The sequence below is a fragment of the Panthera leo genome, chromosome D4 (genome assembly GCF_018350215.1).
Source record: "Panthera leo isolate Ple1 chromosome D4, P.leo_Ple1_pat1.1, whole genome shotgun sequence".
Lineage (NCBI taxonomy): Eukaryota > Metazoa > Chordata > Mammalia > Carnivora > Felidae > Panthera > Panthera leo.
Window position 1 is genome coordinate 60,372,702 of NC_056691.1, and position 21,667 is coordinate 60,394,368.

The window sequence follows — 21,667 nt, forward strand, 5'->3', positions numbered from 1 at the left end:
AAGCAACGTTCTTTCAGGACCTTAGTCTCCCCACATGTACAGTGAGGTCAGGCTGGGTGGTTCATGTGGACTTCTCAGCTCAACTGCTGAGTCAATGATAGCTGGCTGCTGGTCATTCACTGCCTGGGAGAAACGGAACATTCTGAACTTTTCAGGGTGGGGAGAGTGTAGGACACAGCTGCCCTTGGGAAACTTCCAATCTAGTTGGAAAGCAAGGTCCCAGACTTGTGGTTCTAATAGTAAGAGAGATTCCTGTGGCTTGGGGAGAGACTTCCTGGGGCAGTTAAGCCAGGGGAAGGCTGAAACAGGCAAAGGAAGATGAAAGGGCTTTTCTGCATAAATGAGTGTATGGGGCCAGTAGCAGAGGGCAAAGGTGTAGACAGCTCTAATTGGAGGGTCTCTGAAAAGAGCCGTAGAAGCCAGATGAGGCATAAAGAAGTTCCGGGCAGACTAGAAACGCCTTGAATGCTAAGGGAAAGTGCCTGCTTTTCTCCCTGTAGTCCTTAGGAACCTCCTGGTAGTTCTAAGGTTAAGCGAAGTTTTAGGCACATGCCTCTGGCCTTACAGTGGAGGATGAGGACGGGAGAGGGTTCAGGCCATGAGGTGTTAAGATGCTCCTGCAGCTGCTCTGAAGGTAAGTGACATGGATAAGCTGAAGCAGAGTGGAGAGGAGGAGGCAGATCAAAGGGACATTAAGGGAGAAAGAGCTGGATGGCTCTCTCATATTTATTGTGCGCCTACTAAGTGCCGGGTATTGCTGACTGCTGTATGAGGGAGAGGTCCGAGGCCGAAGATAATGTATTCTGACACGGTCAGGATGCTTAGGGCTCACATGTGGGTGGCACCCGGACTAAAAGCAGTGTAGTGTAAGTGCCCTGGTGGTGGGAAGGTCCGATGAGACAGTCCCGACAGAGGATCTGTGTTTGGGGCATGTTTGAAACCAACTTAGGAGAGGAGACCTTCAAAGCACCTGTGCATGACTGGCGGGGGAGATGATAGGAGTGCTTAGGGAGCAGGCAGACCAGCCACATCGAGGTCGGGTGACACCAGAGCGGCGGAAGGCCTAGGGCAGTCACTCCAGTCTCAGCCCCTAGGGCAGCCTGGAGATGCTGATGGCCCCTTCCCAGAGCCGCAGGGCCGGGTAGAGCGGCTCCTGGAAAGTGGCGCGGAAGGTGTGCAGGTGGCTCATGCCGCCAGACACGTCGTAGAAGGCGAGGACGCCGGCCTCGTAATCCAGGAAGACACCGAGACGGTCGGGGTCGTCGCGGGGCCGCAGGCGGCTGCGCTGGCCGTCGTGGAAGGCCCAGTACTCGAGGTCGTAGCGCTTGAGACACCAGGACTGGCGATTGCAGCCGAGGCGGGCGGCGGCCGAGGCCCCGCAGCGCCGCAGGGAGGCGTAGGCCGCGCCCACCCACCAGCCGACGCCCGCCTCCTGCACGTCCACTTCCCAGTAGTGGCGTCCGGCGGCGAAGCAGTCGCGACCCAGCACCTGCCACAGCTTGTCAAAGCGCAGCTCGGGCGCGGGTCCCAGGCGGCCCAACAGTCCACAGCGCACCGTCAGGCGGTCGGCGGACAGGCGCAGGCGTGCATGCATGGTGTCCGGCTCCAGAGTTGGCGTGCGCGCGTCTGCAGGGGGCGGGGACACCGGGGCGACACGTAGTGGGAGGGGCAGCGCGGTGCCCCGACCCGGCAACCGACCAGGCTCGCACCCGCAGCCCAGATTGGGAATCACCAAAAGATAAATGAAAAACCACCCTTGTAACCCTGCCTGCCTCTGGGGAGGTGGCTGGGCCACAAGTGAAGGAGTGGAAATGTCACTGAATTTTGTACCATCCATGGAATTTGTTGCTGATGTCTAAAAATTTTAAAATCCTATCCCTTGTAACACGGGTGTATATCCTTCCAGTTTTTATCTTGCCATTTTATAGTTTTTCTTAACATTATCATGCCATACATGCTCTTGGGTAACCTGCTTTTTATAATTTATTGACATACTTAAGGACATTTTACCCTGTCAAATAATATTCTTTCATCAGAGCACTTTAATGGCAACCCTAAGATTTTGATGTATTGGATGTATTATAATTTAACCTATCCCTCCCCCTTTTCCATATTTAGGCTTTAAAAAAAGCTTCTGAAAATATTAATTACATCTTTATGTATCTGATTATTTCTTTAGGATACATTCCTAAAAGAGGAATTGCTGGGTCAACATGGATAATTTTGCTTTTAAGGACTTTGGTAAATACTGCCAAATTGTGTTCCAGAAATGTGGTGCTAACTTAAATCCCCAATAATCATTCTCAGTGCATTATACCACATATGCAGACATGAAGTGAAAAAAACAAAGTCTACGTGGTAGGATACATGGATGTTCAGCTTTACTAGATACTGCCAAATTGTTTTCTTAGTAAAGTTCTGGAGTTTCCTGTAGTGAGGTTTTGCAAGTCTTTTGTTAGATTTATTCCTGGTTTTTAAAAAGTGTTACTGAAAATAATATTTTTAAAAATTCAGTTTCTAGGGGCGCCTGGGTGGCTCAGTCAGTTAAGCGTCCAACTTCAGCTCAGGTCATGATCTCACAGTCCGTGAGTTCGAGCCTTGCGTCGGGCTCTGTGCTGACAGCTCAGAGCCTGGAGCCTGCTTCAGATTGTCTCGCTCTCTCTCTGCCCCTCCCCTGCTCATGCTCTGTCTCTGTCTCAAAAATAAATAAAAACATTAAAAAAATTTTTAATTCAGTTTCTAGGGGCGCCTGGGTGGCTCAGTCAGTTAAGCATCTGATGGCTCAGGTTCATGAGATCGAGCCAACACTGCTTGGGATTCTCTCTCTCCCTCCTTCTCTGCCCCTCCCCTGTTCATGCTCTCTACTCTCTCTGTCTCTCAAAATAAATAAATAACCTTAAAAAAAAGAAAAACATTCATTTTCTAATTGTTTACTGCCAATATATAGATATATGATTTTTGTATAATGATATTACATCCAACAGTTATTCTAAATACACTTAGTAGTAATTGTAATTTACCTTTTGATTATTTTAGATTTTCTGTAATCATGTCATCTGTGAATAATGATCTTTTTTCCTTCCTTTTCCAATCCTTATAGCTTTCGTTTCTTTTTCTTACCTCAAGGCACTGTCTAGGACATCTAGAATAATGTTGCATAGAAGTGGTTATAGTAGGCATCCTTTTCTCCCCCTCCTGGGTAAATACCCAACAGAAATGCATACATACGTGCATCAAAAGACATGCACGGGAATGTTCATAGCAACATCATTCACTACAGGCTAAACCGGAAATAATCCAAAATGTCCTTCAACAGTGCTATATTCATACAATGGAATACTATATACAGCAGTGAAAATGAACAAACTACTACTCTGCACAATAATATGGATAAATCTCCCAAATATTATGTTGAGTGACAGAAGACACAAAAAAGTACAGTTTGAATGATCTAGTTATATAAAGGTCAAAGACAGGCAAAACTAACCTACAGTGTCAGAAATCAGGAGAGTAGTTAACCCTTCGGGAGTAGTGAATAGAAGGCCACAAAAAGGGTGCCTGGGTGGCTCAGTCAGTAAGTGTCAGTTTGGTTCAGGTCATGGTCTCTCGGTTAGGTTCTTGAGATTGAGCCCCCCCCCCCCCCCCCCCCCCCCCCCCCGTCAGTCTGTGCACTGACAGCGGGGAGCCGGAGGGAAGAACCTGCTTGGGATTCTCTCTGCCTCTCTCTCTGCCCCTCCCCCACTCTTGCGCACAGGTGTGTGAGCTCACATGCTCTCTTTCTCTCTCTCAAAATAAACTTAAAAAAAAAGGCCACATGAGGAAGGCTTCTGGGGAGCTGGAAATTTCCATTTCTTGGTCTGAAGGAGGTTATAGAGTGTTTACTTTTTAAAAATAATTGAGCAGCACCCCTTTGACTTTTGTGCTTTTCTTTATGTATATTTTTTTTTTAATTTTTTTAAACGTTTTATTTATTTTTGAGACAGAGAGAGAGACAGAGAATGAATGGGGGAGGGTCAGAGAGAGAGGGAGACACAGAATCTGAAACAGGCTCCAGGCTCTGAGCAGTCAGCACAAAGCCCGACGCGGGGCTCGAACTCACGGACCGTGAGATCATGACCTGAGCTGAAGTCGGCCGCTTAACCGACTGAGCCACCCAGGCGCCCCTCTTTATGTATATTTCAAAGTTTACTTTAAAAAGTACATGCCCAGTAATTCCCCTTTTGAGAAATTACTCCTATAGAATAATCCAAAAATGAGCTAAGGTATATCCATTCAATTATTCATTAGTGCAGCTAGCATGTATAAGAGTGTTTATTATAGCATTGTTCATAGAAATGAAAATATAAAGCAGCCTAAATGCACAGCATTATGAATTGGTTAAATACAGCATATTCATTCAATGGAATACTATGCATCCTTTAAAAATAAAGATGATATTTAAATCTATTGAAACAAAATTTTTCAAGCTACACTGTTAAATAAAAAATTTACAAAAGAGTATCATATGATCCCAGTTAAAAAAATCTGTACACGTGTGCTTTTAAAATGTCTGAAAAAATGTATGCCAAAATATTAATAGCATTTATCTTTGGGGAAGCAACGGTTTTCTTTTTGTGTATCTGCAATTTCTAATTTTCTGTAAGAAGCATGCATTACCTGTATAATTTTTTTAAGGGAACAGAGATTTTCACAACATATCCATAAATGAAAACAGGTTACAAAACAGTAGGTATAGTTGATACCATGTTTGTAAAAAACAATATATTAAATATATCCTTGTATGTATATATAAATAAACCAAAAAAAGCTAACAGGGCAAATAATACTAGTAGTTATCTATGAGAAAGTGATGGTCTTAAAAAATTGTTTTTGTTTTCTAATTTTTCTACAATGAATATGTATTATTTCTGTATTTAAAAACTAATAATAAAGGTTAAAAAAACCCAAGTTGGGTCTGTTAGGAAAAAGGGGGGGCCTCTATTTCTATGACCCCCCGTCTCCCCTCCCACGCACCCAGCCCTCTCCACCCTCTCTTCGCTCCCACTCCTGGGGCTTACATTTTAGGAAGAGTGATCGCTCTGGTGAGGGGCTTGTCTTCAACAAGGAAACTAGCTTGGTGCTGGAGGAGCCTGAGAGCTGGCAGTTCATGTCTGTAACAGATTGTGAGAAATGAGTGCCTGGTGCTCATCTAAGCAAGAGCAAACTACAAAACATACTAAAAATATTACAAAACTGGAGAGTCGCATAATCTCTCCCAAGAACCACATACAAATGTAAGCAGTTAATGCAAATTCAGGAATTTGCAACAGGAATACTCTAGGATAATACTTGGATCTAAGGAGAAGTGTACTTCTGAGGGTGGGAAGTGAATTCGGGCCAGGGTGAATGAGCCCTCAACCTGGGGAAGAGACCACAGGATCAAGGATGATCACGAGAATCAACTGTGTGTTCAAATAGTTGAGAATGGGGCGACCGCATGGCGGAAATGCAAATTCCAGGATAAGATGGAAAACAAGAAATGAAGTCATCAGAAAGGTCATGTTGGTGTCTCATTTGAGTGGGAGGGGGCTCAGGGGGGAACCCAAGCCATGGTCCCTGTCTTCAACAGTTCCGTCAGGTAAATGAGGTGGGCTCACTTGAGCTACCAGCCAAGGCACAGAGGGAAGAGAGGTGAATCAAGGGAGACATCGTGGAGGAGGAAGCACCTTAGCTGGCCCTTAAAGGATCGGGAAGATTTGGACATCCAGAAAAAAGGATAGGAGGCTTTCCCAACAAGAGGGTACAGCAGGAGCACAGACATTAATTAAAGGCAAGTGCTAGGAGTGGCATGTAAACAGCGGGGAGCCACGGAAGGCGTCTACGGGTAGACAGAAGCAGAATTTCCAGAGATCTCTCTGGTGGGGGATAAATGGGGCAGGGTGAGCATGGAGGCAGAGGCCCTGCTAGGAGGCTTGGGCCTGAAGTGGGACAATAGGGATGGAAGAGGGGGCTGGGTTAAGGAAATCTGCAATGGCAGAAGTGCCAGGCTTAACTGTTTACTGGGAATAGACTGGAGTCAAGCAGCAGCAGACTGGGGGGAAGATGCTGGGTTCTTTTTTTTTTTTTTTTTTTTTTTTAAAGTAGACTTCATGCCCGGTGCAGAGCCCAACATGGGGCTTGGACTCACGACCCTAAGATCAAGACCTGAGCTGAGAATAAGAGGCGGACACTTAACCGACTGAGCCCCAAGATGCTGGATTCTGTTCGGCCCTGTGAATCCTACAGTGTCTGTGGAAAATACAGAGGGGGGGAGGGGGGGCGGGGCACCGGAAGGGCAGTGGTGCTGCAAGACCCCTGTCTCCTTGTGTCCTTCCTGGGAGTGAGCACCTCTCAGTATTACTTGTGATCATGAGAGTGATGATCGCATTTGGAGGTCGGTGAGGGGTGATGGCCTGGAGGAAGCAAGGTGGGGGGCGGGAAATCAGAACACAGACCCTGGGGTCAGAGTCTGTTTGAATTCTGCCTCTACCGCCTACCAGCTGTGCAAGGTAAGGGTAATCAGTTAACCTCTCTGAGCCTCAGCTCCCTCATCTGTAAAATGGAAATAATAAAGGCATCCCCCACTCCCCGTCCCTGCCCCGACCCTGACACGATAGTGGTGAGGAGTTGCTGGATTTATCTGTAAAATGCTCAGAACAATGCCTGGCACGGAGCAAGCGTTAGCAATTATCATGGACTCAGCAGGCACCACTGGTTCTTTGGGAATGGGCCACTGAGAATGTAAATGTGGGTGAACTGCATTTGGGGTCCATTTGAGTAACATCTTGTGGTGGTTGGGGACATACCAGTGCCCACTTGCTGAAAACTGACAAGCCCAAAGGTTCCCAAAACTGACTGCTAAGATTCTTTTTTTTTTTTTTTTCTGTTTTTCATATTTGGCTATTTATTATTCTTTTTACACATTTAGATATATTGACTGCTACGATTCGGACATGTGGTTTTCTTTTTAATTGATTTCATCTTAAAATGTTTTCAAAATTCCAGTGGGAGTTATGAGCAAAGAGAACATCATCTATAGATTTAAAATCTGCTTTAACAAACCAGCTTGGAAAATCAAAAAACAAAAGACTACCGCTCAGCCTTGCTACACACTTCACAGTGTCCCAAACAGGCTGCAGCCTTCTCTCGACTCAGTTTGAAATGGCTTTCCCTGTTTTCTCCCACTCTGGAAGCCTTAGTGGTTCATCAAGGCCCAGCTGATGTGCCACCTCCTTCAAGAGGGCTTCCTGGTTTTCCACCAGAATCACTCTCTCCTTCCTCTGGGTGCTGCTACCTCCTGTGTCTCTGTTACTCACCCATGAGGTTGGCCGGCACTGTAGCCAGGGCTTGGCCTCCCCTCTGTCCGTTTCCCGGAGGGGGCTGAATGGGTGCTTGTAGCACTTCCTCTCGCCCTTTCCTCTCCTCATCTCCTGCCACTGCCCTGCCAGGCCCCATCTGACCAGGTGGCATCTGACTTCCTCCACTTCATCATGCAGTTTCTGCCCTGAATGTCCTCAGTAGTTGGCCTCGATTTTCTAAATGTAGTTTCATCATTCTGCAACAAAGCTCAATTCAAACATACAACCCGCGAGGCCACCAGATGCGAGTTTGGTTCCTTGAGTTCTCGTGACCTGCGTTTTGCCACTATTTCTTACACTGAACATAGCTGGTGCTTTCACATCACACCAATCATCCTGAGAAAATGCATCAACCACTTTCTTCTTGGCTCCCCTTCTGTCATCCTACATCAGGTGTTTGTTCTTGCAAACCACCATGGTGTTGCTCAGAGAACCAAAAGGGCCGTTGCCTGCAATTCTAAATGCTCCTCCTTCCCATCTCAGAAAAGGGCAACTTTCTTCTCCCAATTGCTCAGACCAAAGTCCTTGGAGTCTCCTTGGTTTCTCTCTCTCGGTCTCTCTCTCTCTTCTTCCCTCCTCGCGCCCACATTCACTCCTGTTGACCCCTTTGCTGTTCCTTCAACGTGCCAAACTACTCTTTATTGTGCCTCAGGACACTTGCACTTGTGTCTCCCTCTGCCCCAAAAGAACTTTCCCTCAGATGGACCGACTACAGCAACAATAATAGCTAATGCTTACATACTGCTTATTATGCCTGAGCACGGTTCTAAGCAGTTTATGTATGAGATGTTAATTCTTACACAACCCTATGAGAGGGGACTTTATTATTCTCTCCGTTGATGTGGAAACAGAGGCACAGAAAACTTAGGTGCCTTGCCCAAGAAAGGAGGCTTAGGAAGTGGTGGACCTGGGATAGGAACCCAGGCAGCCTGGCTCCAGAGTCCACGCATGTAACCACTACACTGAACTTCAGCCCTTCAGACCTACAGAGCTTGCTGGGGACTTCCTTCGGCCAGCTCGCATATCCCCTTCCCAGAGATGCCTTCTCCACTTCGCCATAAGAAATAGCTCCTCCTCCTAGTCACCCTGTATTCTCCTCACCCTGCTGTATTTTTCTTCAGAGCACTTACCGCTGACATACTGTTCTACGTGACTTTCTCCCAGAACAATGAACACCATAAAGGTAAGACCTTTGTTTTGTACCCTGCCATGCCTAACAGAGAAAAGGGGCTTAGTAAATGCTCTGAGTGAATCATAAGAACAGAGGTAAATGAATGGGAAAAAGGTATTTCTGAGCACCTGCTTTATACCAGGCCCTTCAGGGACCTCAGAGCAGGACTTGTAGCGGTTCTTGCCTTTGCGGCATTTACGAGGGGCAGGGAGAGGTTCATGGATCCAGCTCACGCACAGCCCCAGGCAGGAGATCGGCCAGGGCCTGGACGGGGGAAAGGCAGAGGGGGAGATGGCCAGCAGAGCCAGCCCAGGCTGGTGTGGAAAGGACTCCCAGGTGAGTGTCCTGGGCTCACCGCAGGGATGGTGGGACTTGGCTAGACAGAGCAAGGGGAGGAGGGAGAGTTGGCTACTCCAGCTGGGAGCCCAAAGCAGGCAAATATAAAGTGTGACAGAATCCCGGGAGCGACTCAGGGGCAGAAGCACAGCGGTATACTTGCGAGAGGCAGGACAGGGTCTCAGAAAGGGAAGGAGGTGAAGTCTGAAGGGTGGGTGGGGCCTAGGCCCAGGAGTCCTTGACTGCCCAGCCAAGGGCCTCTGTGTGGAAAAGGTATGACTGAGATCATGATTTGGGTCTTTGCCGTTGTCTCTGGGTGAAAGGGCACTAGGGGAGTTAAGGACACAAGGCTGGCCACGCAGCGACTTACTTTCCTTGAGGCGAACGTCCAGTGGTGTCTGCAACATGCTCTGCATGGCCTCCACGAGGCCCTTGAAGAAGCTCTTGGCGGGCTCGAAGGACAGGGGCACGGGGTAGCACAGCTCTCCCAGGCTCATCTGCTGCTGCATCTGCTGCTCAGTGGCCACGTACTCCTGCCAGGATGGGCGGGGGTCAGGGTGGCTCTGGGAACTGCGGGTGCTGTCCCAGCCTCCGCCGCTGCACCCCGGAACAAACCCAGGCCAGCAAGTACAGGCCCCACCCTGCCCCGGCAACTGGGACTGGCCCAGGCTGGGCCCCCGGGAACAGAGCTCTGAAGAGACCACACAGCAGGCCCCAGGGCGGCAGACATGCGGAGGTCCAGTTTTCGGGCCTACACTGTTGATTTCTTCCTCCCCTCCATGTTCACTGAGCTCTACTCTGTGCTAGGCGTTCGGGGCAGAGGAAGGAGGAAGGCTGGCTGATTGCACCTGCCCTTAAGTTGCTCACCGCCTTGCAAGGGACCCTGAAGCTTTACAGACACTGCGACGGGTCTGCTGGAGGTACAAGGGAACAAAAGGGATGAGGGGCCAGTTTCTCTGGGGAAAGAGCCCTTTGGGCATGTCCAAAGGAGGGAGCAAGAAACCATGTTCCAAGAAGGAAGCCAAGGACCCTGAAAGTTCAGCCGGAATGCCAGCTGAGGGGGAGGGCCCACCACTGGGGGGGCCTGACCTGTTTTCTGCCTGGACTTCACCCTTTAAATAGCCTTCCCGTGTTAAGTGTTGCTTTCCTAAGTAGAAGTTAGAAAACTCCCTCTCCCAGCCTTCTTTGCACCTAGGTGCAGGCCTGTGACCGATCTAAGGCCTGGATGTGGAAGTGACCATGAGGCAGTGGCAGCAGCATGTAGCCGTCAGGGACAGCAGGGCTGGAGGTTTCAGGGGCAGTGCCTGGGTCAGTGGCCCAGCAGAGACGCAGCGGGGTCTACGCTGGAGCACCCCCGTGCTGTGGCCTGGACTTTCCTCCTGTCGCCTGGTCTTCATCCTGACTTTCAGGCCCTCCTGGAGATCCTGTGACCTGCCAAATACTCGTTCTTTCATAAACTCCTTTCCTGCTTGAAACGGCTACAGTGGACTCTCTTGTTGGCAGGTAGGAGCCCACTTTGCGCTCTTTCAAGGGCTGTCCCGGGCAAGGAGTGCCTTGAGTGAGCAGGCCCTGGTTAGTGGGCGGTGCTGCGCAGGGCAAGATGGGCAGATGGACGCCTCAGGAGGGAGCACGGCCTGGCCCTCTGCTGTTAGGCTAACGGCAAAACCACCAGGCAGGATGGTGGACCTCAGGAGAACCTCAGGTCAGGAGGCTGGTCCTAGGCCCTGTGCAGCCTAGGGGGTGCCAGTCTGGACTCTATCCGCATTTGGTGGGGAAGAAGGTAAGTGTGGGGAACCAGGCCTAAGGTCACTCCCAGGAACAGAGCTGGCCAGGGAGTCAGAGCACTAACATGGGGGCCAGGGTGCCACTCTGCAACAGGAGGGTGGCTCAGAGGGCAGATGGGTGGAATGGGATGGGGGAGAGAGGGTGAAGGACAAATGCCACCACCTGGTACCCCCAGCTCCAGCATCTAGCACAAGGTGTGACGCATAGTAGGTTCTCAGTAAATATTTATGATAGAATAAGGAATGGAATCGAGCACACCTGCTTCTCAGCTTTGCCAACTCAGGCAACAGCTCTCTAGCCACCCATCCATCTTCCTTCCTCCCTCCCTCCCTTCCTCCCTCCCTCCCTCCCTTCCTCCCTTCTTTCCTCCCTCCCTCCCTTCCTTCCTCCCTTCTTTCCTCCCTCCCTCCCTTCCTTCCTCCCTCCCTTCCTTCCTCCCTTCTTTCCTCCCTCCCTCCCTTCCTTCCTCCCTCCCTTCCTTCCTCCCTTCTTTCCTCCCTCCCTCCCTTCCTTCATTCCTCCCTCCCTTCCTTCCTCCCTTCCTCCCTTCTTTCCTCTCTCCCTCCCTTCATTCCTCCCTCCCTTCCTCCCTTCTTTCCTCCCTCCCTTCCTTCCTCCCTTTTCTCCCTCCCTCCCTCCCTCCCTCCCTTCTTTCCTCCCTCCCTCCCTTCCTCCCTCCCTTCTTTCCTCCCTCCCTCCCTTCCTCTCTCCTTTCCTTCCTCCCTTCTTTCCTCCCTCCCTTCCTTCCTTCCTCCCTCCCTTCCTTCCTCCTTCCCTTCTTTCCTCCCTCCCTCCCTCCCTCCCTTCCTCCCTCCCTTCTTTCCTCCCTCCCTCCCTTCCTTCCTCCCTCCCTTCCTTCCTTCCTCCCTTCCTTCCTCCCTTCCTTCCTCCCTTCCTTCCTCCCTTCTTTCCTCCCTCCCTTCCTTCCTTCCTCCCTTCTTTCCTCCCTCCCTTCCTCCCTCCCTCCCTCCCTCCCTCCCTCCCTTTATTCCTCCCTCCCTTCCTCCCTTCCTTCCTCCCTTCTTTCCTCTCTCCCTTCCTTCTTTCCTCCCTTCTTTCCTCCCTCCCTCCCTCCCTCCCTTTATTCCTCCCTCCCTTCCTCCCTTCTTTCCTCCCTCCCTCCCTTCCTCCCTCCCTCCCTTCCTTCCTTCCTCCCTTCTTTCCTCCCTCCCTTCCTTCCTCCCTCCCTTCCTCCCTTCCTTCCTCCCTTCTTTCCTCCCTCCCTTCCTTCCTTCCTCCCTCCCTGTATTCCTCCCTCCCTTCCTCCCTTCTTTCCTCCCTCCCTTCTTTCCTCCCTCCCTCCCTTCTTTCCTCCCTCCCTCCCTTCCTCCCTTCTTTCCTCCCTCCCTTCCTCCCTTCCTTCCTCCCTTCTTTCCTCCCTCTCTTCCTTCCTTCCTCCCTTCTTTCCTCCCTCCCTCCATCCCTGTATTCCTCCCTCCCTTCCTCCCTTCTTTCCTCCCTCCCTTCCTTCCTTCCTCCCTTCTTTCCTCCCTCCCTCCCTTCTTTCCTCCCTCCCTCCCTTCCTCCCTCCCTTCCTTCCTCCCTTCTTTCCTCCCTCCCTTCCTTCCTTCCTCCCTCCCTTCCTTCCTTCTTCTCTTCTTTCCTCCCTCCCTCCCTTCCTTCCTCCCTTCCTTCCTCCCTCCCTTCTTTCCTCCCTCCCTTCCTTCCTTCCTCCCTCTCTTCCTTCTTTCCTCCCTCCCTTCCTTCCTTCCTCCCTCCCTTCCCCCCTTCTTTCCTCCCTCCCTTCCTTCCTTCCTCCCTTCTTTCCTCCCTCCCTTCCTTCCTCCCTCCCTCCCTTCTTTCCTCCCTCCCTTCCTCCCTCCCTTCCTTCCTTCTTCTCTTCTTTCCTCCCTCCCTCCCTTCCTTCCTCCCTCCCTCCCTTCCCCCCTTCTTTCCTCCCTCCCTTCCTTCCTCCCTCCCTCCCTTCCCCCCTTCTTTCCTCCCTCCCTTCCTTCCTTCCTCCCTTCTTTCCTCCCTCCCTTCCTTCCTCCCTCCCTCCCTTCCCCCCTTCTTTCCTCCCTCCCTTCCTTCCTCCCTCCCTCCCTTCCCCCCTTCTTTCCTCCCTCCCTTCCTTCCTTCCTCCCTCCCTCCCTTCCTCCCTTCCTTCCTCCCTCCCTCCCTTCTTTCCTCCCTCCCTCCCTTCCTCCCTTCCTCCCTTCCTTCTTTCCTCTCTCCCTCCCTTCATTCCTCCCTCCCTTCTTTCCTCCCTCCCTTCCCTCCTTCCTCCTTTCTTTCCTCCCTCCCTTCCTTCCTTCCTTCCTTCCTTCCTTCCTTCCTTCTCTCCCTCCCTTCAATATTTTACTTGTTTTTGAGAGAGCACAAGAGTGAGGGGCAGAGAGAGAGAGAGAGAGAGAGAGAGAGACAGAGGATCCAAAGCAGTCTCTGCGCTGCCAGCAGCAAGCCTGATGTGGGGCTTGAACTCACGAACCATGAGATCATGACCTGGGGCGAAGTCAGACGCTCAACCAACTGAGCGTCCTATCTTTCAAGCCAGAGGCTGGGCATCATCTTGCATCTCCCCGCCCTTCCACCACCACTTCCAATCACCAATCCTGTTGCATCTCTCAAACCTGCCTGCCTCTTCCCATCTTGACACCCCTCCACTGGCCCAGGCCACCTCAGTCCATCCTCCACTCTGTCACCAAAGTGACCTTCCAAAAGCATTAAACCGACCAGGTCCTTCCCCAGTTCACAACACTCCTCACGTATCTTTACAGGACAGTCTAAACCCCATGACCAGGCACATATGGCCCTTGGCTAACTAGCCCTGGCTTCCTGGTCCAGCTGCATCTCCCAACACCCCCTCCTCCCTCGTATCCCTGCCTGGCTGAACCCCCGCTGCTGCCCAGCCTGCCAGGCTCTCACATGCACATGATTCCTTCCTGTCTGGGATGTCCTCTCTGCTCTGTCCCTCTGTATATCCCCAGTGGCCTCTCCTCATGCTCCCACACTGAGCTCCACTGTCACCTTCCCTTAGAAGTCTTCCCTGACCCCCCATACAGAATTGGACATTTCTTGGACATACTTTTGATAGCTTACTTGGGCTGCATTGTAAATAAATGTTTCTGAGTATGTCTCCTGACCCATGAGCTCTTAATGTCAAGCAGGGGCCTGGTGCGAACAGGTTGCTCAGTATGTATTTGATGAATACGTGAACAAGCAAATAGAAGGGGGAAATGACAAATGACGAATATCAGTAGTTCTGGCACCAGAGAATAAAGAAAAAAGATGGCAAAGCCCTGAAACTGTATCTATGATAAAAGAATGGGGCGCCTGGGTGGCTCAGTCGGTTGGGCGTCTGACTTCGGTTCAGGTCATGATCTCGCAGTCCGTGAGTTCGAGCCCCGCGTCGGGCTCTGTGCTGACAGCTGAGAGCCTGGAGCCTGTTTCAGATTCTGTGTCTCCCTCTCTCTCTGACCTTCCCCCATTCATGCTCTGTCTCTCTCTGTCTCAAAAATGAATAGGGGCGCCTGGGTGGCGCAGTCGGTTGGGCGTCCGACTTCGGCCAGGTCACGATCTCACGGTCCGTGAGTTCGAGCCCCGCGTCAGGCTCTGGGCTGATGGCTCAGAGCCTGGAGCCTGTTTCCGATTCTGTGTCTCCCTCTCTCTCTGTCCCTCCCCCGTTCATGCTCTGTCTCTCTCTGTCCCAAAAATAAATAAACGTTGAAAAAAAAAAAAAAAAATGAATAAACGTTAAAAAAATTTTTTTTAAAGAGAAACATTCTTCTCCACAGAAGCATCCTTTTGTGTTAGATATCCCTACAAAGTACCATTATTTAAAAAGCAAACAAACAAATGTACCCCACTGTGCATCTAGCCCCTCTTAAGGCATAATATCCACTGTGCCTAGGAAAGTACCTCACCCAGAATTTTTCTTAGATTTAGTTTTTTGTTAGCTAACAATGACACACGGAAGCCAAACTGACCAAGGCCACATAAAGGCACAAGACTAGAAATATCTGCCAGGGACTGGCTTAACTGGTTTTGTACTGACTGACTGATTTGTCTGTCTTATTTTCCAGCCACAGTCTAATCTGTGATTACACTCCAGGACACCTTTAGTTATGCTTTGCCTTCTCCCACAAGCCTGTAAAGAATCTCATGAAGGCTATCTAATACTGTGAGATTTTCCTTTATAATCAGGAAAATTAGGTGAAGAGAACGCCAGGATAAGAACATAAGCTGGAAGCCAGAGTGAGACGAGGAACAAGATGTATGCCACCAAGTCTTAGCCAAGCTGTTTGAAACATATTTAGCTCTGAGATTCCCAGAAGCCTTGGCAAGGAAGGAAACAGGAAGAGTTCCATGAGGAGGAAAGCAATCCAAGCACACTGGAGGCTGCATGGGAGCACTGGCGCGAGAAGGAAGTTTCTCCCGTGGTTCCTTGAAAACACGAACACCACTCACAACAACATGTGTTCACTAATACAGCAATGAATCACAGGGGCTATTTCTTAGACTCTCCCTTGGTATAAGGGAAGAGTCTCCAACAAAGCCCAGTGGCCAAGGAGTAGGATCCTTCTCTCCCCTTTGAGCAAACTGTGATTCACCTCGTGGAGCCTGCTCAGGAGCTGAAAGGACACCTACCCTTCCAGGAGGGGGAGGGTCTCAAATAAGACTCTACAGGCAGAGGGCCAGGCAGTGGGGCCTCGTGGCTCTGCAGTCAGGCAGACCTGGGCTCTGATCACAGCTCTGCCACCTACCAGCTGTGTGACCTCAGACAAGTCACTTCACCCTCCCTGAGCCTCAATTTCTCATTCATAAAATGGGGTGAGAATATCCACGTTGCAGACTTCTAGTAAATATTAGAGCTAAGATACACAAAGTGATGGGAACATAGAGCCTCTCCCCTGCCCCCAAATGGTGGCTGTTAATGTTATTTAATTAGTCCAGGATGTATACACTGTTCCTAACAAAGCATATTTTCTTCCCACTGGTGTAGGGGCAAGAAAACTTGCGTGCTGATTCTCTGTGTATTTACTTGGTGTGTAAATACTGTGTTCCAGTGACCAACGTGAAATGCTGGTGGCAGGGATCCACCGTGAGGGCAGAAATCCAGCATTACCTGCAGCAGCTGGACAGGACTGGGCTCCTGGCTGATCCTCCAGACCCTACTGGAGAGTTTGTTCATGACGTCTATTTGCTCTCCACAAGACTCGATTTGCTCCCTGTACACCTGGAGGGTAAGCTGCATGTTTTTATCAATGAATTTCTTTGCCAGCGCTTCCTCTTCATCAAGTAGCAATCTGAGTTCAGTGAATTTTCCTGTCAGCCAGGTTTTACTCGACTCTGCATGAGCCTAAAAAGAAACCAGTTACAGATGACATCATTGCCAACCAGGAAATCCGGAATAGTCAACATGAAAAAAATTGTAACTTCTAAAACGTGAGTTCAGCAAGGTGGCTGGGCAAGTAGAAGATCAGCTTGTTAAAACTCAAGCTTTCCAAAGTGCCAGCTATCACCAATTGGAAAATACATGGGGAAATAAAGATGGTCGGAGGAAAAAAAAATAGGACAACACCTAAAAATAAATCTAACAAAAATTGTAATGACCTACATAAAGAGAAGAATAAAATTGTATTGGAAGACATTTAAAAAACAAAACAAAACACCAAACCTCTGAATGTGTAGAACAAAAAACCATTATCTGTGGCTAGAGATGCTACTTGTCTCCAAATTGGTCTACAAATTCACTGTAATCCCAAAGTCTTAATTAACAATGCAGATTAAACAAATATTAAATTATGGTAGGGAAGAATAAGCACAAGAAAAGCCAAAAATTTTTAAAAAGATCAATGAAGGATGAGCTGCCTTATTAAATATGAAAACAAGGGTGCCTGGGTGGCTCAGCAGGTTAGGTTGTCCGACTTCCACTCAGGTCATGATCTCACAGTTCATAGATTCAAGCCCCGTGTCAGGCTCTGTGCTGATAGCTCGGAGCCTGAGGCCTGCTTCAGATTCTGTGTCTCCCTTCCCCACTTGTGCTCTCTCTCTCTCTCAAAAATAAATAAAAACATTAAAACAATTTTTAAAAAAAGTGAAAATTTTCCTAAGAGGGAAGGTTCTGTACAACCACATGACAAGTAACAAACTACACAGGCTTATTATCCATAACTTATAGTAAAAAAAAGAAATCATTCGATTGAAAATGGACCAAATACATGCCAGTGCCAATAACTGTATGAAGAGGTACTCAGCCTCTCAAACAATCAAGGAAGTGAGCAATGTAAGCAGAAAATATTTTCTGGCCATCAGACTGGAGGAATCTTAACTGATGGACAATAGCAGAGTCTGAAATGGTGTGGGGAGTAGGCACTCACATACATGGTGGGTGGTAGCATCTGTTGGCAATGCACTTTTAGGGCAATGTGACAATATCCATCTTTTAAATGCATATGTCCTTTGATGCAGCAATTCCTCTTGAAGGAATTGATCCTAGAAAACATTTTCACATGTGCATGAAGGTTTGTGTACCAAGATGCTCATACAGCATTGTCGGTGATAAAGTTGGGCAAAATTTTCATTTTGGGAAATACGTGTGTGTTTATTATACACATTATGAGGCATTCATGCAACGATAATATGTAGTGATTAAAAAGAATGCAGTGTTCTGATACATGCTACAATTGGATGACCCGGGAAGATATGTTAAGTGAAATAAGCCAGACACAAAAGGACAAATATTGTATGATTTCCTTTCATAAAATATCTATAATACACCAGTTCACAGAGACAGGAAATAGATTAGAGTTTGCCAGGGGCTGCTGGGAAGGGAAGTAATTGCTTATTGGTTAGAGTTTATATTTAAGATAGTGAAAACTTTTTGGAAACAGATAGTGGTTATGAGTGTACAACACTGTAAATGCAGTTAGTCCCACTGAATTTTACACTTAAAAATGGTTAAAATCATAACTTTTATGTTATGTATATTTTAACACACACACACACACACACACACACACACACACACACCCTGCACAAAGAATTCAGGGGATCCATATGTCCTGGCACTGAAAACTCTCCAAGACACCACATGAAAAAGAGCAAGTTACACAATAATATATACAGGATGATCCTATTTATATAAAAGATAACTAAATAAAAATTATATATGGATACAGGTATGCCTGCTTTCTGAAAGTCTGCGTTAGTCCACTTTGACCTTACGAAAGCTACATTAGTGTGGTAATAGTTTTTGTCCCAAAAGTGAAAACGTTCTTCAGATTTCTTTTGGTTAGAAAACAGGCATTTGGTTAGAAAACAGTCTTTTGTAAAAGTGAAGTGGTTTTACTCAAACGTTTGAAAAGCGGGAGATGCTCTTTACTTTATGCCATTTCTACAAGGTTTCACAGAACACTCTACTTTTGGATAGCAGGGGAAACCTGTATAGGCAAATATATGTCTGCAAGTGCATTCCAATGTCTGTTAGTTCTGGTCATGCTTGGGAAGAGGTGTGAGGATTAGGGGGATGGCGAAGAGGAACTCCCACTTTGTAGTTTCTATAGTTCTATACTATATTCTAATATACTACGATTAACATTTAAAAAAATGAACATGTGTTCATACACTACTAGTACAATTAAAAGATAAAACAGAAAATCATTAAAAAAAACAAAAGCAAAACATAGGCCTCTTTCCTACACCTAACAGAATAGCGGCCTTTGGTACTTGGGGAGGCACCGGGGGTGGGGGTGGGGATGTGGTGTGGACAGGCTCCCCGTGATGTCATGTTCTCTTCGTGGGGCAGGAACACGTGGTTTGGCATGATCTGTGGGATGAGTTCCTGAAGTCCCGTTTCCTATACAGTGCTCTAGGCAGTGGTTAGGTTCTGAGGCTAGCTTATACCAACCATATGCAACCTAGGTTAAATTGCCATTGGGCTAGCCTGGGAATTAGCCTACACTTACAACAGGGTTTCTATGGGCCAGTGAACCTGGACACAAATATATCTCTACTGAATGACCCAAATGAAGGAAAGAAAATGTGTTCCAAACTCTTGATTTATAAACACATTTTGGAGGCAATGTAAGTAATTGGAAGACCTTTCTATAGAAACTAAGAGAGCAAATAATTTCCCGACGAAGCTATGCTCCAAGCAGTTTCTATAGCTCTACTTTTTTTAAAAGATTTTTTTATAAGTAATCTCCCATCCAACGTGGGGCTCGAACTTAAACCCCGAGATCAAGAGTCACATGCTCTTTAAAAACTAAGCCAGCCAGATGCCCTCTACAACTCTACTTTATAAACACATTGTTATAACTCTCACTCCAGGAATAACTGTTTGAAAACATCCACAAGAAAACTTATTTTTTATTTTTTAAAGTTTTTTTTTTAAATTTATTTATTTATTTTGAAAGGGTGGGGAGGGGCACAGGGAGAGAGAATCCCAAGCAGGCTCCACACTGCCAGCATGGAGCCCGATGAGGGCCTAGAACTTGTGAACCACAAGATCATGACCTGAGCCAAAACCAAGAGTCAGATGCTTAACCAATTGAACCACCCAGGCACTCCTCTATAAGAAAACTTAAGGTGTAAGCAGATGAGGCTGATTATGCAAATGGTTAAAAAGAATTTGGCTCAGGTCATGATCCCAGGGCTGTGGGATTGAGCCCTGAGTCAGGCCCTGTGCCAAGTGTGGAGTCTGCTTGAGATTCTCTCTCTCCCTCTGCCCCTCTCCCCAACTCATGTTATCTCTCTGAAAAAAAAAAAAAAAAAAAAAAAAAAGAACAAGAGAGACAGAGTGAGAGAGAGACACACACAAAGACTGGGAGGGAGAGGGAGGGAATTCTGGCAAGGAGATAAGGAAGTATGTGTCTGGCTTGGACCACGTTGGTTCAAAGTGAAACTGTAGCTCGCACTGGAGCGGGTGGGGCTGGGTGAGCGCCTGACAGTCTAGTTGGGAAGGTAACCGGCTGGGGAGGGAAAGGCACTCGGGCATCGATGAAGCGCACTCATGGGAGGGTGGGGGATTTTGCACATGGAGTGCTGGCTGCTATGTGACTCCATCTCTGCCCAGGGCCCTGGAGGCCTGTCTGGGTCCCGTGGAGGGTGAGGAGCCTGTGAGGAAAACGGAAAGAGCTGTTTTGCTGATAATTCAGTAGGACTTTGGACAACCTTTCTGTGGGCACCTGTCAGGGGCATCCCACTGGGGAAGACAGGCATGCTGTCGACCCCTGCCCTCTCCACTTTAGCTACGCCATCCCGACCACTCTGATATGTGGCAGTGGCCTGCAGGAAGAAGCAGAGGGGAGGCCATGCCCAGCAGGGGTGGTAGAGACCGGTGGCATCGTCAGTGTCAACAGCAGCATGGCTGAGTCTACATCTTCCTGTTCCCCCTCTGGCAAAGGCCACTTTCTGTCACATCACTGGTCCCCTGACCCTAATCTGTGGTTCAGGCTCTGCAGCTCTGTGGGTCACAGGGAAAGACATAAAGCCAGGAATGGAGGCTGTTTATTTCCCTGCCCAGGGAGCCAGTCTAGGCCCATGTGACTCAGGTCCATTTCCTGTCCTTCCCCCAGCACTACTCCAGAGGGAGAGGGGCTGACTCCTGAATTTCCAGGATCTTCCTTCGGGCTGGGTCTGATCAATGGGAGGAGGGACTAGAAGGAGGCAAGAGAAGGCAGCATCCAGGGTGTCCCTCCCACCAGGGTGGTTTTTCCACAAGAAGGTGTATTCCTGCATCCCTTCTACCCTCCAGCTTCCACAGGACAGGCCCACTCTGGTTCCAGTTCCTGCAAAGGTATCTTGGCCCCTGCCCCCGGTTATCCCATCTTTTCCCTTGGCCTTGCCGGCCACATGTAAAGGTGCCTCCTGCTGATGCTACTGCCTCGCTGCCCCCTGGCTGGTTTCTCCACCTTTCCCACGCTGGCCTCCATTCCCTGCATTCATCCCCTCGAAGTGGCTTCTGTCTTCCTGGATGGGCCTTGATAGATACAGCTGTGGCCCCAGGTCCACCTCTGCCTTCCTGTGTGACTGGTGGTAAGTCACTTCTCTTCCTGGGTGGCCCCATCTCCAAGGGCCTTTCAGCTCTGGAAGTCTGTGCCCATCCTAACTTCCTACCTAGGTCTGGACGTGACAGACAGTAATCAAACTTAACTACATATTTATCTATATAGTATATATATTTATATGCTCCCCCCTCCTTATAACGGTATCAAAAGTTCCCTGGAATAAAGTGGGAAGATTCAGAAAGAACATAAGCACTCCCATCCCTGTTGAGTTAGGGTAGCAGGTAAGTGTTGAGTTTTCCGTCCACCTGCAGGTACCGGCCCTCTGAGGAGCCACAAAGGGGAAGCAAATAGCCTACCAACAAGGATGTCAGAGAAAATCATTTAATGGGTGTTGGTTGAGGATTAATGAGGAAGGTCCTCTTGATTGTTCTCTGGGAAGAAGGGGTTAGTTGGGCGTGATCATTGGTTTGTAGACAATGGGCTTTGGACCGTGTATAAACTTTACTGTTTTTAGTTTGTCGACAAAGGTGTTTTATGGATTAATTTTCAGGTGAATGACCTTTCCCCTAGTAATGCCTCTAGGAAAGCAAGTACAGAGCGGCATGGTTTCCCTTGAGCTTTCTTCCACACACCACACTAGCCACAGTTCAGCAGAATGCCTGAGAGTCCTTATAAACATTTGTGCCTACTGAGCCAGACGAATCATTTCCAGGAATGCGTCTGAAGAGAATAAGTAAAAAATGTTCACTGCAGTGTTATTTTACATTAATGGAAAACTGGAAATGATCTAAATGTTCAACACTGGGGAAATGGCTTAATCATGGTAGATCCATATAATGGAATATACAGCCTCTAATACTGACATTGATAAAGAACTTTTAATGACACAGGGAAGTGTTATGACCTTAAGCAAAAACAAAAACCCCATATGTAAAATGACATATAGTTTTGGTCAATAAGAGAGAAGGAGCTGATGTGGAAAATCCCCCTTCCTAGTTCAAATACATAGAAATGCTGATAAAATGAGCAAATTTTTAAATTCCACGACC

At 48.4% G+C, this 21,667-nt stretch overlaps 1 protein-coding gene and 1 pseudogene across 5 annotated transcripts in view; both read right to left on the reverse strand.

Moving 5' to 3' along the window:
* Nucleotides 1-708: 708 nt before the first annotated feature.
* The window catches only part of TRIM14 (tripartite motif containing 14), a 28,474-nt gene continuing 7,515 nt past the window's right edge, over nucleotides 709-21,667 (reverse strand). For all 5 annotated transcript variants that reach the window (XM_042911868.1, XM_042911867.1, XM_042911870.1 and 2 more), the window contains exons 3-6: nucleotides 15,734-15,967; nucleotides 9,254-9,416; nucleotides 5,058-5,150; nucleotides 709-1,626 (exon numbers count right to left, since the gene is read on the reverse strand). In XM_042911868.1, the coding sequence (XP_042767802.1) occupies nucleotides 1,091-1,626; nucleotides 5,058-5,150; nucleotides 9,254-9,416; nucleotides 15,734-15,967 (1,026 nt within the window). In that variant the 3' untranslated portion in view covers nucleotides 709-1,090. The remainder of the gene's footprint in view (nucleotides 1,627-5,057; nucleotides 5,151-9,253; nucleotides 9,417-15,733; nucleotides 15,968-21,667) is intronic.
* LOC122204413 lies at nucleotides 6,290-9,247 on the reverse strand (annotated as a pseudogene).